This window comes from Aspergillus viridinutans, assembly GCF_018404265.1.
Source record: "Aspergillus viridinutans IFM 47045 DNA, scaffold_8, whole genome shotgun sequence".
Taxonomy (NCBI): domain Eukaryota; kingdom Fungi; phylum Ascomycota; class Eurotiomycetes; order Eurotiales; family Aspergillaceae; genus Aspergillus; species Aspergillus viridinutans.
Genome location: NW_025091224.1, coordinates 187,697 through 201,967, shown reverse-complemented (window position 1 = coordinate 201,967; position 14,271 = coordinate 187,697). Strand labels below are relative to the sequence as shown.

Here is a 14,271-nt window from a genome sequence, read left to right as displayed (position 1 = left end):
AGGCTCTCTTAAGCGACTTAGAGCCTCAGTGGCTGCTTGGCCAATTGTGTGAATAGGTATTCATTATTATTATCTCGTTTAAGTAAGGAGAATTAGAAAATGGATAATCTCTTACGGATATACTCGATACCACGTACTAAGGCAGAAAATACCTAGACAGTACCTTGTGCCAGACAATGTGCTCATGCAGACTCTGGGAGACAGCCATGACTCCGTAATTTTGTGGATATTTTGGCGACACTGGAGTTAGTACTTTTCCCTTTCTTTGGTCGAAATATTTGCTCAGTACTCTCCACATGGAGAGACGCAGACGCAGGTCGGATCGTGCCAATGCAAGTCTTTTGAATGAGACAATGAGCGCCACTTTCATTTTGATGCGAGTAGAATCTATATAGTCCCCTAGCGCATCGATACTCCTGGGCTACTCGCTTTAGTCCTTAAGCACAGAAAAATCCTAAATCTGGACATTGATTGAGTGCTAGCTGTACAACAAGAGGCATGGGCTTTGAGCGTGCTGATATTATTTTCAGGTCAGCCTACGTTCTTGAACGTCCTTAATCAATAAGGAGAGTTAAGGTCATGCTGGTTCTATGCAACCGGGCCGTATCCCAGGAGACATTAGGGAAACGAAGTACAGGCAGGATAAGAGGTGAAGCTAGAGTTTGGCGACGACATAAGAAATACTAGCGGGAAATCGAAACCAATATTCAGTATCACCGAAGCCTACGCCAAACAAGATGGTCCCCAGAAGAAGTTGGAACATGAGACTGTGACAGCAAATGCAGGACGACTTAGATGTAGAGCGAGAATGGCGGATAATCAAAACTAGGGGGGCATAACTTCGTCAATATCCATCGGAAGGAAACAGGCAATCGAGTCTGACAGATGCTACAAGCGGACGGCAACGTTCGGTCGTCGGTTGTAACATGTAAAGCAATCAGCCAGCTGTCAAGGGTGCGCTGGAAGGTAACAAAAGGAAGACAAGCATTTCTTTCAGCTTGCAGCTCTGAGAGCACGTAGTCTCGCTCCCAAGCCGTCCTCCAGCTCCGAGTCGGCCTGCTTCTGCTCTTTGACGTCTTCCTTGGGAGCTGCATCAGCATCCAAGGCTAAGCGCATGTCCACACCCGCGTCGTCTGCAAGCTGTTCCATGAGACGATCAACTTCGGCCTCGCCCTCGGCACCATACTCTTGCATAGAGATACCTTGAGCAACATCCTCTATCGCACTGCTAGCGATTTTGAAATCTTCCGATCGCGCTAAGAAGTTATTTGCATGAGACACCAGGTTTTCAAGATTAACACTCTTCGACGCCGCATCCAGGCCTCTTGACGCCAGAGCAAGGGTTCGGGATGTATCGCGAGTACTCTGTGCGGCTTTAAGTTCATTTATTATGACATCCGCCCGTGCAGCCTCAGCTCTGAGGGTTACTTGTCTTCGTTTCTCTCGTACGGCAGAAGCGGCGTGGATACGGGCAATTTGAAACTCGCGATTCTTCATAGCCTTGTCCGCCTTTGCCTTTTCTGACTTGAATGTTGCTTCAGCGCGAGCAGCTTCCTTCTTAAGCCGGTTCGAGTGCAACTGCAATGGGGGAATTAGTCAGATATAGGTTGTTTATTTCCCAACAGTTGAGAGCGTAGCACATAAGAGTGCTTCGCGCAGGTGGAAACTCCGGCAGCTTACCTTGACATTGGTGCGGGCTTCGAATATAGGGTCCTTCCGAACCATTTTGCCTGGGATGCAATGACAAATTAACTTGTTAAAGTCAGAAGATATGAAATCGCTAACAAGTATCCTGAATGCGAAAGTGACCAAGTTGAAGCTGAATGGACAGTTTCGTTGGAGGCGGAAAGGCGGGAGGCAACAATGCAGCCATGACTTCAGGTTCTCGATTAGGAGAGGTGGGGATAGCGTTGATACGACTATCGAAGTGGCGTGGCAACATCATCCCCATCTCCGAAGTAGAGGACAATCTACAAGATCCTCTTGACTTGACTAAGAAATCAAGTTGTTATTATTCCTAACCAAGTACACTTTACAGAAGAATGATTAATATTTCTACTACGTATGAAGCGCGATCGGCATAACGACTTGGAAAAGAGAATTACTCTGAGAAACAGCGAAACGACCAGCATCTCAGTTGCCAGTTGCTCTCGATTGAAAAGATACACTATATTACAGCCCAAATTTCATCGTTCCTTACCCATCAGCAGAGACGTCAACGTCTCGCTCAATCGCTTTGAACTCCATGAACTCCGTGGACTCCTGTGGCGGTTGCCCAAAGTATCAGGCCGCGCACCTCGCTCAAATTTCGCGAAGAGAATTCTTCTTCGACCTCTCGTTCGCTCAAAACGATCTATCGCCCAAGCGAAGGTCAACAACGACTCCCAGTGCAGTCGGCCCGCGTCATCACCGGCGGACCAAGTTCCCCGAGAGACATTTTCACGAACAGCCAGCTGCAATGCCCTGCCCGTCGCATCGCGAAGTGGACGCGCCAAGGCTGGGTTGCAAGCTAGAAGTCTGGTAAGAAGTCTCATTCGGAAGACTGTGGGCCGGCTCGATGCCTTCGAGGGCGACAGGCTCGGAGTCGAAATTAACCATAGAATCAAATGGAAATGCTGATAGATCTCCTGTCTCGAGAATGTCAAAGGAGAACCCGTCTTCAATGACCGAAGAATCTGGCTCAGTGGGTGAATCACCGTTGAATAGGCGGCGGAAGTCATCGTCAGAAAGAGGAGCTGCAATGTCATTTGCAGCGTCATGTTCAACGCCAGAGCCGAGGTCAAAGAGGGGGAGAGCACTTCCAGGTCCTTCGAGTCCGCCAACTGACACTGCAGGTCGCACAACACCGCTGCAGGATGTTGTGTCACGTCGGAGGACTCAGCCAGACTGGAAGGCTTTAGCGTTGGCGAGTAATCAGTGATTGAGGGAGTGGGAAATGGAATTCGTTCGAGAGGAAGCTCATCACCCTCTTGCTTGAATAAGGTAGGTGTGAGAGTTGGGGATGCTGTGGCAGGAGAACCGGGCTTTGGAGTGCTGCTACGAGAGCCTCGAACCTCAGCAGTCAACTGGGCGAGTTGTTGGCTCAATCGATTGTTCTCAGCTTCCATCTGTGACAGACGCTGGAGAAGGAACTGGTTTTGCTGTTCCATCTGAATCTTCTCGTTCTCCAACTTCTCCATTTCGAGCCTCTTGCGCTCGCGAGAGGTCTGTGCCGCCGCACGGTTTCGGAGAACACGCTCGATGCGACGCTGTTCCTTTTCATCTTCTGTCTTGGCCCGTTTCCTTCATGAAGTGTAAGCCATCCGACCAACTGATTTCGTCGGACGCGATAGAACATACCTTGGAGGCAAGTTGGTCTTTGGAATTGGTAGCTCCTGTCCCCAGGACTTCCGTTTCTTGGGTGGCTTCTTCTCTTCGGTTTTCGTCTCCTGCACCTTGGTCTCTGGCGCGTTCAACGATGTATCCGCAGGCGAGACTGTGAGCAGCGGGATAGCCGGTGCTGGCGTACCAGGCAAGGACTCTACTGAAGTGAAGGTGTCTTCCATTTTGTAAGCGTGATGGGTCGATCTGGTAGACAAGATCACGGGTATTTGCAGCTCTCTGCGAGTATCTCAGGAAAGATGATGCAGAGAACACGCCTTGTATGGGATGAAGGAGTCTGATGACGACGTCCACTTGCCCAGTTTACGAAAGGAAAAGCCACGTTGGCATAACGGTCAAACCCGGAGCCAGGCGCCGGAGGTCTGCTAATGTGGTGGGATATGGTAATGTGGTGGGATATGACCAGAGGGAACCAAAAAGGACAAGTGTTCAGAAGTTGGCTAAAGTGGTCGGTTTTGATGGGGAAAGGTGACTCTTTAAAAGGCCAGCGTGGTCAGTTCTGTCAGCAAGGGGGCGGAGCTGCCTCCGTCAGCATAACGAGGGTAATGTTTCAAAAATTACGCGAATCTCACACCTCAAAAGGGCTCACCGGGGGGTAGCACACACCAATAATGACGGTATTGGAGCTGTAATGCGGGCATGTACGGCGTAACAGTGAACCAAATCTGGCCCCCTCATGCTATCCCTGGAAATGCAGCCCCTCTAAGCCTCCGTTCAAAGTCAAACGTCCCAATATCTGAAACAGCCAAGTCCAACCAGCCAGGAGTCCTGTTGGCTGGAAATCATGCATTTTCCTCCGTACGGAGTACATACTTCAACATACCCCTCAGGTAGACATTCCATAATCTGGCCTAATTGAATGTAGTACTAGGAATTTCTCAGATGATTGCCAACCAGCATGACTCTATGTTACCAAAACTTGAACGCTCGGTAGTGGATACTCCTTATTAACATGTCGTAATTACTCAGGTAAGTGAGGTAGTTAATGGTACGGGGTACTCCGTAGATTGGTGGCGACCCCACTGTGGATTAGGAAGTGTTAGATAGATTGAGGTACGGAGTAGCCATTCTTGATTAATAGGATCTGGATCACTCCCGAGCATTGCTATTAATATCGAACAATTTTCCAGATTTCAATAACAATAGTAACCCCCCACACCTCTCTAGACAGACTACAAAAAGGAGAACCGTAGAGAACCAGATAGGTGTATCTACCTAGTTACTGGATACTACATGGTACTATCAGATATCCATGTGTCTACAGCGTAGGCACTCCGAACTTTGGAAAGAGAATTGTCATTCACTATTCTGTCTCCGACGATTACCTATGTATCCCGTAGTTTTAAGTGCTTTAATGTTAGCTTATTCTGCTTCATGAGGGGCCTTGGAATTGCAAGTCCAGTACTCCGTACTCCGTAAATAAAGTCTCTTCCTATCTGGACTTTGAGCAAAGGATATTCAAGGTAGTCGTTATTCGAGGATACTGTTCCACACTTGATACTGAAATAATTTTTATGCCTTCAACAGAATTCTCGATTATGCTAAAGAAATATGCTGCAAGGGTGACAAGGGAGGCCAGGAGCCCAATGCTCGAAGTACAACATGCTTGGATATCATCAAACGGCATGTACAATGTTTGGGGCTATTGGCCTCTGTGAATCAGTATCGCAGTCTCAGCCTTACTAGCTATTCCAGTACATCGCAAGATGGCTATGAATGCAGTGTTACAGAACTAATTGAAATTAGTAGTGCAAAATATTCCTGTGGCCACTCTCTTGCGCCAAGGATTGTTAATACGCTTGCTGCCATGAGAATTCCAGACCCACGTTTTTTTTTTTTTTTTTTTTTTTCTAGTTAATCATGAGAATATTCAGGGGACAAGATGAGCATGAGGAATAGTACTTTGCATGATGCTAATGGGGCTGCATCATGGAGCATTCCATCGCGAATTGCTCAACGTGCTGAGGACAGGTGATGGCGAAGCCACTATCTGAATGCATATTCTATTACCTACGCAGATTTGATATTGTGAGAGTAGTGAGAAAATTTTTGTTACCCTTTATCGGTACTACCACCCTCTAGGGAAGAGCAATGGTAGCGTTGATGATAAGATTCCAAGCGCCCCGGGAATATATGCAATAAAATCATTTTTTGATGAACCCCTCGAACGCCCATCGCAGTCACAGAAACTCATGAACAGAAAACATGGCAAGACAGTTCATCAGAGTCAATGTCTTTGCCTAAAACGTGACATCCATCGTGTCGTCGCCAGCGTCAAGAGCGCCCTGCTTTTCTGGGTCGGGTACAACTACGCCGCGCCCTCTACCTGCCAACAATTCCCGTCTGACCTCGGGGCCGATATCCTTGTGCCCCCGAACTAACAACAGGTCAAGGAGAGCTTCGCGCTGATCTTCAGTGATATCATTGCGGTAACGTTGGGCAAAGACCAATAATGACTGGTGCCAAAGAACAGGAAGCTTATACGCTTTGGTAGCAGCCCCCGACGGTCCATCGGTCATCATCGAGTCCTCGGCATTGTCGCTAGCGCGGAAGCGCAGAAAATGGAAGACGAGAGCGTCAATCACCTTATATGGAAGCGCGTACTTTTTCTCGAGGAACACACGGATGAAGACATTCACCGCACCGGTGCTTTCGAGAGATCTGAGAGACTGTTCCGCGGCCAGGTCGCACATGCGAAGTAGAGCAGCCGCAGAGTGCAATACTGGGATAGATACACGTGCGATGACAGAAGAGACGATGTGTGCCTCCCGTAGAGTGCAAGTACCACTTGATACCAGTGGGAACAGCAGGCCTTTGAAAAAGCAAGCTGGCTTGTACAGCGCTTTCTTCAGAGCGTTGTAGGTGTGAACATTTAACTTCTTTGTTTCGTGAATCTCCTCCCGAACGCGGTCAAGCAGCACTGTCGATATGAACTCCTGTGCAACGGCTGGCTTCGATGAAATGAAAATCCTGGTCCCGGCATAAACAGCATTGGCTGTCCACGACTCGGGGCGAGTAATAGAGAGGAGAGTTGGCCAATTGGGAACAGAGGGGAGAATCTTGAATGGCTTGGGAAGAGGCCCGGACTTGTAGCGAGACAGTATCATGCCGACTCTGGTAGAGACCATAAGCACAATGACCATGCGAACTGATGAGGCGAATGTACTCACTTTTCGTAAACTTCAACAGCTTTTGCGGGTATCTGAACGGCGTCTTCGGGCAATCCTCCACCTTGAATCATGGGTCCACCATTACCGGACTGCTTCGCTTCATGCTCTGCGATCTTTTCCAATATGAGATCGGCCAGGTTGGTGCTTCGACCCGTATCGGTTCCTCGAGGGTTGAATATAGGATCTTCGTCGCCACCAGGAATAAATTTGTTAAACATATCAAGGTCATTTGGATCAACCTCCTAAGGCGATATTGTTAAACGAAGGAAAGCTATATTTCTTTGAGCAGAGACCACCTACCACTTCCTCGATCTCCTCTTCTTCATCGCCCCACTGGTCTCCGCGAAACTTCTCGTCGTCGTCTGATAAAGCTTCATCATCTTCGAATCTCGATTCAAAATCAAATGCTGAATTAGTTGCCATATTCGATGCACCCATTTCAGCTTCGTGCTCCGCAGCATCTTCTTCCGCCAGTTCTTGCCCAATCTGTAAGATCCTCCTCGTCATCTTAGCGTCAATGTAACGCTCGCCATCTTCACCATCCTCATCTTGCCGCCCTTGACGCTTGCTCTTCTTGCTGGATTGGGTTCGTAGATGGCCCGAGGTGATGATATCCTCGGCCAGAGGATTGTGCCTGCGGGCTGCTGCTGCAGCTCGAGAGGATGTTGCTTTGGGCATGGTGTGCTTTCACTTTTCGATATCCAAAGGAATGTAAGTGGTTGCTCCTAGGGCATTAAGAGCAGGCTGAATTACCTCGTATCCAAGCGAAAGAGGGAAGTATAGTGAAGCTGAAAAGCGACGTCTAGAACGCTTTTTTTCTCACATCAATGCCATTCAAGGGAAAATGTGTGTAAATTTCAAGATCATGTGACTTAGTGACTTTTTCTGCCAGACAGTTGGAGAATTTCCCCTTAGGCAGTTAGATTCAAGATGATTGAAGCTTACCGCCTGCAAATACTTCACCTTAAATGGTCAATGATGCCACCGCCCCGTGCCCCGCTCCACAGAAGCAAGGTTGAAATAATTAATGACTTTGGGCGCTACGTTTTTTGCCGGAGTTTTTATTTTGACCGCTTTCAGATCATATCTCCTCTTCAATCTCGCCTTTGTTGAACACTAAAGGGATGGATTTTTATCTCTTCTTGGTGACAAGGACCTATCTTAGTCTATCAAGACTGTCATACTGAGGCGGCTTCCTCTTTATCATCTGCCTTAGGTCATTCGCACCTGAAGTTGTAGACTCGTTCTATCACACCTTGCGAGCGGAATCGGAGATTACATCAGGATCCTGAATCCATTAAGTATTGGGAGCAGAGCTGTGAGCGGAGATCTTCATTGGCTCGAATTGCTCTTAATACCCTTTGGAGATATTTATCTTTGCAAGGTCAGCCAAGATTCAATATTCCCTCTTTCGTTGCAGCCTATCAGTGGTCTAACGCGCGGATGTTCTCTTATAGGTTCCTACCGAAGTTCTACGTCGCAAAGTATAGGCTGTCTCTCCAAGCCATATTTCAACTCTTCTCCTTTCACTCCCACGCAACAAGGGTCTCGCGACAGCTGCTTGTCCCGCGCAGCCCGCAGTTAGACATACGGATAATGCATTGAGCCGCGTTATTTGACTTGAACCGCGCACAGTGCGCCTGTTGTTGCCAATCTCAGGTTACAATTTACTCGTGAACCAGTATTGACGTCCACATGGCGTCTATACAGCCGGTAGGGTCGTCTGGCCCTTCGTCCAACATCAATTCTCCGACTTTACCTCCAGGGACCGCACCTTTCTTTAGTGGTACAGTCACAGGCCAGAACGCACGATCCTCGCCTGCGCCGCCCAGCAATGCATCAGTGCAAGCTGATGGCGCAAGATCGAAACGCAACAAACGCGATAGCCGGAAGAAAAGAGAGGCCAAGGGTCTCGACCAGGAATCCATCCCGCCTAAGAAGAAAGCCGCGGTTGCCCCGAACACCGCGCTTCCGAGCTCCGATATCAGCATTCTCAGACCCCTATTACTCGCCGAACCCAGGTCTTCGGACCTATTACCGCCACAGCCTCGTCAACTGAGTTTTGTGAACCGCAAAACATCAGACGTGCTCGGTCAGAGCTGGGACTTCTATGAGGTTGTTGACAAACTCACAAATAAGAATGGCTTTCGTTATAGCTATGCTATAGCCGATCCAAGCTTTCCGCACATCAAGTACCGTCAGACCGATGTTCCCCCTTATCATGCCCGGTTCAGTTTCGAGGATTCGCCCGCAGCAATCTTTTTCAGTGAGGATGCGCGCGCGGTAACAGCCAGCAGCGCATGGCATACTGCGCGTGCTAATGTCTGTGCGCGCGAGGGCGCATATTATTACGAGGCGCGCGTGATCAACGGGATTCCTAATAATTCGCAATCTATCTCAGCTAACGAATCTTCTCAAGGCACGCCAAAGGGTCACGTCCGTCTTGGATTTGCACGACGGGAGGCTGATCTTGATGCGAACGTGGGTGTTGACTGCTACGGGTACGGAATCCGTGATGTAAACGGCGAAGTGGTCAACAGAATGCGCTGCGAGTACTTTTTTCCGAAAGGTGAATCAATTCGCGAAGGGGACGTTATCGGCATGCTCATCACGCTTCCACCACTGTCCCTCCATAAGAAAGTAGTCGAGGGAACGTATGATCCTACTGTCGATGGAGATGGGAGTTCACCAACATCAGAGGCTCTCACATCGACAAATTTTATTCGGGATCGCATTCCCTTCCATTATAAGTCCGATTTCTGCTGGCAGCAGTCAAACGTATTTTCCACAAAACATCTACGGGATTATGCGTTCAACCTCAAAGAGACACCCACATTTGGTCCGCCATCGCCGTTCAACAGCGAAGACCCTTCTCTACGCACGCTGCCAGGTTCGAGCATCACAATATTCAAAAATGGAGAGAAGATGGGTACTCCATTCAATGAATTATATGCGTTCCTTCCACCGGCCAGCCGACTTGCAAACGGAACCAATAACTTAGGCATTGGTGAGCGAGAGAACGCCGATGACGGAATGATTGGCTACTACCCTGCTGTCAGCTGCTACGGCGGCGGTGCCGTGGAATGTCGCTTTGAAGGACCCTGGTGGGTTGGCCCACCGTCTCACACAGAGAATGGCGAACCTGTCCGGGGCATTGGCGAACGCTTCAATGAGCAGATTGCCGAAGACGTCGTGGCCGATATTGTTGATGAGGTCGAAGCAATGCTCATATGGGGTGGTGTCGACGGTGATGTTGTCGGCAATGCGGAAGTTGACAGCGCTGACGCCGGTGCCGTTGGGGGCTCCGAGGTTCTGAAGGGCGGAGTCGGGGCAGCGTTTGATCCTCGAATGGATTCAGTACCTGGCGCGGAATTTGCAGACACCGAAAATATTTCCAATGGATTAGAAGCAGGCGTCACCAACGTGGGCGCAGGCCATTTGATGACCGAGGATGCTCTTGGCGTGGGCCAGGAGCGTTCTCCCAACGCTGCGACACCCTCAGCTCCTTTAGAGAACACAGTCCCGACAGAGGACGTTGAGATGTTATGACTTAAGGCCCATTTCTCTTCATGATCAGGCTGGGATTCGCTTGTTCCGCGCCGTATCTGTCTCCCGCCATGTCGGATTCAGTCCCTCTGGAGAAAGCATAGCTTTGTCGAACGAGGGACGCTCGTAGTAAGCAAGGCCGCTATGTGTACAAATGGATACTCAGGGTCGAAGAAAGACTTCCACAATGGATTGCCTGAGCAGGTACAGTTGATATGGTTTACAATCTCTGTCTTGAAACTCTAAGGTGTTCAAATATGATGTATATTACATGCTCTGCTACACTGAACCTCCCCTGTAATTGGGTCTAGGGTGAGCTATGTAGTTGGCAACTAGAGATTGATTATGGGTATCGAGGTGAAACACAAGACTACATCAAAAAATTTTGCCCTCCAATATCTCCGACACTTTGAGAACAAGCTCATCGTCCCCGTATTGTCCGATGATTTGAATTCCAGCAAGATCTGCATCGCCAGAACCTTCATCCCGGCAGCCGACACTGACTGGAACAGACGCAGCTGGTAAACCAGCCAGGCTTGCAGGTACTGTGAACACATCATTCGTGTATGCGTTCAGGGACGAGAAAATGGAATCTGTTTCGACCAGGTCCGTTACCTGCGGAGGACACGAAGGGGCGGTGGGGCAGATCAGGACGTCGACCTGGGCTTGTTTTGATTTCAACTCAGCATCTACCTTCTGGCGGGAAGGGGCCATCGGTTGCTCTGCTCTAAAAACAGCATTGAAATCGCGCTGGACAAGTCGACGGACGCGCTGCGCTTGAATAAAGTAATTGTTTATGGCATCGGCGCTAAGACTGAAGGCGCCGAGTAGGATACGCCTCTTTACTTCCGGACCGAATCCGTGCCCTCTAGTTTTGGCGTATAGATAGCTGTCAGGCTGTCCACCAGAATCCGGACCGATGCAGCGGGAACCATATCTGATGCCGTCATATTTGGCGAGGTTTGAGGATGCTTCGGCTGGGGCAAGGACGTAATATGCTGAGAGAGCTAGTTTTGTTGTGGGGAGTGAGACATGGTGAATTGTGTGGCCCTGTTCTCTCAGAAAAGCTATCGAAAGAGCCCAGGCGCGTCGCACCGATGGAGAGAGTTCCGATATGTTGTACTCAATAGGAACGCCGATCCTCAAAGGAGATGAGGCCATTCTAGACAACAGAGCGGGTTGCTGGAGGTGCGAAGCTATGCGAGACCGAGAGCGTGGAGACAAGCTTGTCGGATCGCGTGGATCATGCCGATTCACAATGTCTGAGTCCGAGCAGTTAGATTCCAATGAAAACGGATATATCGAGAGAGGAAGCACAGAGACACGTACGGAATACATCGCGAGCCCTGGAGGTATTATTGGCCAGGATGCCAACAGTATCCAGTGAATTAGCGTATGCTACGACTCCCCATCTCGAGACCAATCCATAAGACGGCTTAAAGCCGACTGTGCCCGTGTAGGCAGCTGGAAGTCGAACCGAACCACCAGTGTCTGTTCCAAGAGCCCTATAACGCCCTGTTCAGCACACCAGGCATGCCCCCCCCCCCCCCCAGGAAGGAAGTTCGACTGATTTAGGAGCGAAAACACTTACGCATAACACTGATCTGTAGCTACAGAGACGGCGCTTCCACCAGAACTTCCACCAGCTGAGAGAATTCGTCCTTCCTGGTACTGACGCTGATTTTTGACAGGGCCGAACCATGAATTGAGAGAATGAGAACCCATCCCAAATTCATCCAAGTTCGTCTTACCAGCTATTAGAGCGCCGGCTTCCGACAGTTGTTCCACCACAGTCGCATTGAATGGGCTGGTGAATTTGGCTAGAATCCCGGAGGCACATGTTGTCGGAAAATCGCGTGTGCAAATATTGTCTTTGAAGGCAATCAAGCGACCGTCAACCTTGGATTTCGATTTCCCTTTTAGTCTCGAAAAGCATGCGTCAGTGCCCGAATGAGCCACAGAGAGAACAGGACAAAAGCTGCTGCGATCTTACCCGATTCGCTCCTAAGTTCTGCATCTCTCACTTGTTCTCGCCATGGTCCTGAATGCTGCACAGTTGTTATGAAGGCATTGAGAGCGGCATGTGACCTTTGGTTAGTGATACATTTCTCAGCTTCCCGCAATAAGGACATTTAGATATCCTGAGCGGTGATGGTAGGTGGTGGCAGGGACACCGATGGCAGAGGCTCGGAAAACTGGACGGTGGGTAGGAAGTTTACAATATTTCGGCAAAGTGTCGGGATGGTCGTTTTAAGCAATCTCAGTGAGGTTTCGGAATCTGGTCGGCACCACTTCATTGGATGCCCTCCGTAGTTGTCGGAGATTGAGGAATTAAGAGAGCTATTATTCCTTCCATGGAATGGTTCACTAAAGTCGAATTTGATCGTTCTACTACCTCTCTAGATAGTCGCTTTGCACCGGCGCATGCCTACCTGTAAATATACCTTCGACAACGGGACGCCAGCAAAACAGGTACACCAGGTCCTCCAGCAAGAAAATATCAAGTGATAAAGAACCTGACATGGTGTCTCCGTCCGTACCCTTTCCTATATAGCATCCCAATTTCCAACAATCTACCCAAACACGAATGAGTATCAATTATTATGCCGAAGCGCAGGTTTCCTCCTTCGGCCCGACGGCTAGGAAACGACGTCATCCGGTTTTCTTCGACGCCGCCAGCGACAACAGTTATAACAATTGCTACAGAAGCTGGCTCTTTGACCGTACCTGAATCTTTGAAATCAATTAACAGTCAAAGAAGGGCTCGGCACCCCCAAACTTCATTATGCTATCCCGTACTGTGGTGCGATCAGCTACCAGATCTTCCAGTGTCGGTGTTTCCCTCGGCCTCAGAGGCAGAGCTTCGCCTCTTCGATTTCCAACGCCATCCGGCCAGCATGAAGTCCTTTTACCTGACTCGCGTCTGGCGCAAAAGAGATTTATCTCAGTATATGGCTATACGCAATCGAAGGCTCTAGTCTATTCGCGATACGGTGAACCGAAGGATGTTCTGCGGTAAGAGCACCTAGAATGCAAGCTGGGAAAATAGAGAGGTAGCCTGACTTGTCTTCCTCCCTCATCCAGGCTCCATAAGCACTCGATCTCTCCTCCTCATGGGACACAAGTCACTCTCCGCCTTCTAGCGGCGCCTTTGAACCCGGCCGATGTGAATCAGATTCAAGGTGTATACCCAAGCAAACCGCCCTTCCAGAACACGCTTGGCACAGTGGAACCGTCTGCCGTAGCGGGAAACGAGGGCGCATTCGAGGTCATTGCCACTGGCTCTAACGTCAAAAATCTTGCCAAAGGCGACTGGGTCGTGATGAAGCAGACAGGACAAGGCACCTGGCGCACCCACGCACAATTAGATGAATCGCAGGTGATCAAGGTTGAAAACAAAGCAGGTCTGAGCCCGCTTCAGGTCAGCACAGTTAGTGTCAATCCGGTGACTGCCTACCGAATGATCAAAGATCTCTGTGACTGGGATTGGATGCGGGCTGGAGAAGAGTGGCTCATCCAGAACGGAGCAAATAGCGGTGTTGGACGAGCTGCAATCCAACTTGCACGCGAATGGGGCATCAAAACCATCAATGTTGTTCGCGAGAGAAAGACACCCGAAGAAACTGATTCTTTGAAAAAGGAGCTCTACGACCTGGGGGCCAATGCAGTGGTTACTGAATCCGAGCTGCTATCTGGGGAATTCAAGAACATGGTGAATGAATTCACCCGTCAAGGAAAGGAGCCAATTCGACTAGCCCTCAACTGCGTGGGTGGTAAGAGTGCCACTGCCCTGGCGAAGACCCTTGCTCCAGGTTCGCACCTGGTCACTTATGGTGCCATGTCAAAACAGCCAGTCGCCTTGCCATCTGGACTTCTGATCTTCAAGAACCTTGTTTTTGACGGGTTCTGGGTGAGCAGATGGGGAGATAAACACCCTGAGCTCAAGGAAAACACAATTAATGATATGCTGGAGTTGACTCGAGCCGGCAAATTCAAAGATATCCCGGTGGAATACATCAAATGGACCTGGGAAACCGAAGGCGCTGAGCTTGCTGCAGGTGTGCAGGAAACTCTAAGTGGATTCCGCAAAGGCAAAGGCTTGCTAAAATACGAAGGGGATGAATAATTCCTGGGGATGATGGTGTAAAAAGTATATTAAGTGCATGTACGCAAT

General features: G+C 49.4%; 6 protein-coding genes across 6 annotated transcripts; 2 read left to right on the top strand and 4 right to left on the bottom strand.

Annotated features, from left to right (window-relative positions):
• Positions 1 to 993: 993 nt before the first annotated feature.
• Aspvir_009202 (putative SNF7 family protein Fti1/Did2) lies at positions 994 to 1,725 on the bottom strand (the record flags this gene model as incomplete). The annotated part of the gene is made up of 2 exons (XM_043272354.1): positions 994 to 1,578; positions 1,681 to 1,725. The coding sequence occupies 2 exons, from the start codon at positions 1,723 to 1,725 to the stop codon at positions 994 to 996; spliced, it is 630 nt and encodes a 209-aa protein (XP_043128289.1).
• A 461-nt stretch (positions 1,726 to 2,186) lies between these two features.
• hacA (transcription factor HAC1) lies at positions 2,187 to 3,545 on the bottom strand (the record flags this gene model as incomplete). The annotated part of the gene is made up of 2 exons (XM_043272353.1): positions 2,187 to 3,282; positions 3,340 to 3,545. 2 exons carry the CDS (start codon positions 3,543 to 3,545, stop codon positions 2,187 to 2,189), a joined length of 1,302 nt encoding a protein of 433 aa, XP_043128288.1.
• Positions 3,546 to 5,621: 2,076 nt separating this feature from the next.
• On the bottom strand, positions 5,622 to 7,229 carry Aspvir_009200 (snoRNA-binding rRNA-processing protein ENP1; the record flags this gene model as incomplete). The annotated part of the gene is made up of 3 exons (XM_043272352.1): positions 5,622 to 6,495; positions 6,552 to 6,793; positions 6,852 to 7,229. 3 exons carry the CDS (start codon positions 7,227 to 7,229, stop codon positions 5,622 to 5,624), a joined length of 1,494 nt encoding a protein of 497 aa, XP_043128287.1.
• Positions 7,230 to 8,246: 1,017 nt separating this feature from the next.
• Positions 8,247 to 10,100, top strand: Aspvir_009199 (SPRY domain-containing protein; the record flags this gene model as incomplete). The annotated part of the gene is made up of 1 exon (XM_043272351.1): positions 8,247 to 10,100. The coding sequence occupies one exon, from the start codon at positions 8,247 to 8,249 to the stop codon at positions 10,098 to 10,100; it is 1,854 nt and encodes a 617-aa protein (XP_043128286.1).
• A 372-nt stretch (positions 10,101 to 10,472) lies between these two features.
• On the bottom strand, positions 10,473 to 12,229 carry Aspvir_009198 (glutamyl-tRNA(Gln) amidotransferase subunit HER2; the record flags this gene model as incomplete). Its single annotated transcript, XM_043272350.1, has 4 exons — positions 10,473 to 11,359; positions 11,427 to 11,602; positions 11,689 to 12,013; positions 12,091 to 12,229. The coding sequence occupies 4 exons, from the start codon at positions 12,227 to 12,229 to the stop codon at positions 10,473 to 10,475; spliced, it is 1,527 nt and encodes a 508-aa protein (XP_043128285.1).
• Positions 12,230 to 12,882: 653 nt separating this feature from the next.
• Positions 12,883 to 14,223, top strand: Aspvir_009197 (enoyl-[acyl-carrier-protein] reductase; the record flags this gene model as incomplete). Its single annotated transcript, XM_043272349.1, has 2 exons — positions 12,883 to 13,112; positions 13,182 to 14,223. The coding sequence occupies 2 exons, from the start codon at positions 12,883 to 12,885 to the stop codon at positions 14,221 to 14,223; spliced, it is 1,272 nt and encodes a 423-aa protein (XP_043128284.1).
• Between the last annotated feature and the right edge of the window lie 48 nt (positions 14,224 to 14,271).